Here is a 3,185-nt window from a genome sequence, read left to right as displayed (position 1 = left end):
TCCACCCGAGCCTGAAGGTAAAGCTAACACTAGAGCTGTTGTCAACGTTTCCTTCAAATCCTGGAAGCTTGATTCACATTCTACAGTCCACATAAAACGTCGATCTTTTTGCGTTAATTGGGTCATAGGCCTTGCAATTATAGAAAATATTTCGATAAAACGCCTATACTAACCTGTTAATCTTAAAAAGCTGCGAATCTCAGAAATATTTGTTGGTGTTGGCCAATTCATAACAACTTAGACTTTACTAGGATCCACTGAAACTCCCTGAGCGGATATAACATGACCCAGAAATATTGCTCTGTCGAACAAAAATTCACACTTAGAAAATTTAGCATATAATTGTGATGCTCTGAGTGTTTGGAGGACTAGTCTCAAATGTTCTCGATGCTCTTTCTTTGTTTTCGAATAAATCAAAATTTCATCGATAAAGACAATAACAAATTTGTCTAAAAATTCTCGAAAAACACGGTTCATAAAATCCATGAAAACCGCTGGAGCATTAGTCAATCCGAATGGCATGACTAAGAATTCATAATGCCCATAACGAGTCTGAAATGCAGTTTTAGGAACATCTTCCTCTCTAACTCTAAGCTGATGATATCCAGAACAAAGATCGATCTTGGAATACATGGATGTACCCTGCAACTGATCAAACAAGTCATCGATACGCGGGAGAGGATATTTATTTTTCATTGTAATATTCAATTGCCGGTAATCAATACACATACTCATTGTCCCGTCTTTCTTCTTTACAAACAATACTGGAGTTCCCCAAGATGACATCCTTGGTCTAATATAACCTTTCTCCAGTAAGTCTCTTAATTGTTCCTTGAGTTCTTTCAACTCCGCTAGAGCCAAACGATACGGTGTTCTAGAAATAGGATTCGTCCCTAACATTAACTCATACTGAAATCTATTTTCCTTTGAGACGGAAAGCCTAGAATTTCATCGGGATATACATCAGGAAAATCCTTTACCACAGGAATATCTAAAACTTTCAACATTTTTTCATGTGTCACATCAACTGCATAAATCATGAATCCTTCATTCCCTGCCGATAGCAGTTTAAACATTTCCATCGCTGACACTAATGGAATGTGTGATTGAGAATCATTACCATTAAAGTTCCACTTATTGCCATAATATGGTCTAAATCTAAGAACTCTATGGAAACAATCAACAGTGGCTCGGTAATTCGTCAAAGTATCCATTCCCAGAATACAGTCGAAATCAGACATAGATAATTTGATTAGATTAGTTATCATAAGGTTATCATCAAATCTAATCACACAGCTCAGAACTAACTCACGAGACATCAAATACACACCAGCAGGGGTAGACACAGACACAGTATCCAACAACAAGGTAGTAGCTATCTCATGCTCATTGATAAATGCAGAAGACAGAAATGAGTGAGATGCTCACGTATCTATCAATATACGTGCAGAATGATAAAAAATAAAGCATATACCTGCAATGACCCCTCCGGGCATCTCATGAGCCTGGTCCTATGTCAAAGCATGCACCCTAGCCTTCTGAGGTCCTGGAAAGTACTGCTGAGCAGATCCTCTCTGATGTTGGTAGCTGGGCTGTGGAGTAGATGGTCTAGGCACTGGGGCTCGAGGAAACTGGCTAAACTGTGATGGATGATACTGTTTTTTTCTCGCATTAGGACAAACTCTCGCATAATGTCTCGATAATCCACATGTATGGCAGTCTCTCTGAACTCCTGTGCACTGGGTAGTAAGATGCCTTCCTCCACATCTCCCACAAGAATCTCGAACATAACCACTAGATCTTCCTCCACGAGAACTTCCTGAACTAGATGAACTTCTGTAAGACTTCTTCTTAAACTGCTTTCCTTTAGCCCTAAATTTCTGCTGTTTCGTGAAAGGAGATCGATTAAGGCACCCGATTGCGCAACGAAAGTTTAAAAATTTTGTTTCATCAAGAACAAAAAATCGAGCACCCTAAGCCTATAATGTGTAGCAAATACAAAAACACAAAAATGACATTCATAGTGTGTTTAGAAATGTACCTATCAATCTCAAAGATTGATGTAATGGCTCCAACCAAGTTGTAAACAACTTTGCTCTTGAAAGGATGGCAAATCTTCAAGCTTCCTTTGAGCACACCTTGCTCAAATATTAAGCCCACCACCAACTAGCTAGAACCCCTCTTATTTTGCACTAGAAAAATTAGAGGATTTTTCAAGGAGAACAATATTGTTTCCTCAACAATTGAAGAACAAAAAAGGAAAAAAAATGAAGGAGAGAATTACTTCAAAATTTCGGCCAAGTAGAGTCTTGAATGGGAGAAGGATGACTTGTCTTGGTTATGGGAAAAGCTAAAACACTTTTAGCATGCCAAGCCTTGGAGATTGAAAAAGTAGTCTCCAAACCTTCACCTCCCATGCATGCAATGTTATTTGATTTTTAACAATTAAAAATCCATGAACTTAATTTAATTATCTCAAACATATTTGAGACTAATTAAATATTACTTGAATTTACTCACGTCTACTAGTTAAAATAATTATTTCAATTGGACTCTACAAGACCCAATGTTATTTAATTAATTCAACACTTGAATTAATTTAATTATTTGGACTCTACTAGGTCCACTAGTGTTTAATTAATTCAACTCTTGAATTAATTTAATTTAGTCCATAATAATGTTTATGAAAATCACAATTTTTAAATACATTATTTTTTTGGTCATCTTTTAATTTTAGGAATACATTCATAAATTAAAAGTTACATTCTCTCATAGAAGTCATACTTCTATTTTTCCTTACGCTTATAAACTCATTTATAAGCCGTTCAACACATTGAACTATTTTACTTATCAACGGGATCTAGAAAGCTAGTACTTGTGTGGTCCTCAATGGTTCACTGATACAACTAGCCGTGGGTTCACATCTCCATGTGATTCGTACTAAACATGTCCTTATACGAGCATACCCCAATTGCTCCATTCCTAATTATCAACTCCTTGATAATAATAACGTCAGAACTCAAGTCTGATAGTACCCAACCAATCATGTTAAACGCCTAGCAGCATCGCTTACATGATTCCCTAGGTATCAAATGATAGTGCCTGCAAGAACCATTCAATTATGGTTAGCGTACAGTACGGTCCCTTCATCTCATATATCCCGACCGATTCGACAACCATTAGTA

The 3,185-nt window shown here is 36.9% G+C and overlaps 1 protein-coding gene across 1 annotated transcript; it reads right to left on the bottom strand.

Annotated features, from left to right (window-relative positions):
• Positions 1-899: 899 nt before the first annotated feature.
• On the bottom strand, positions 900-1,496 carry LOC140981599 (uncharacterized). Its single transcript, XM_073448024.1, has 2 exons — positions 1,475-1,496; positions 900-1,375 (listed from the first exon to the last, which is right to left on the bottom strand). Exons 1-2 carry the CDS (start codon positions 1,494-1,496, stop codon positions 900-902), a joined length of 498 nt encoding a protein of 165 aa, XP_073304125.1.
• Between the last annotated feature and the right edge of the window lie 1,689 nt (positions 1,497-3,185).

This window comes from Primulina huaijiensis, chromosome 7 (assembly GCF_012295235.1).
Source record: "Primulina huaijiensis isolate GDHJ02 chromosome 7, ASM1229523v2, whole genome shotgun sequence".
In the NCBI taxonomy this organism is placed as follows: domain Eukaryota; kingdom Viridiplantae; phylum Streptophyta; class Magnoliopsida; order Lamiales; family Gesneriaceae; genus Primulina; species Primulina huaijiensis.
Note: the sequence above shows the minus strand (reverse complement) of the source record. Positions and strands in the feature narration are given on the sequence as shown.

Bases quoted from the DNA above. Each gene is read 5' to 3' on its own strand.
- LOC140981599 (XM_073448024.1), bottom strand. From the start codon at position 1,496: ATGCCCGGAGGGGTCATTGCAG. The intron at 1,376-1,474 runs GTATATGCTTTA...AGCATGAGATAG, and splicing joins GCCCGGAGGGGTCATTGCAG to CTACTACCTTGTTGTTGGAT.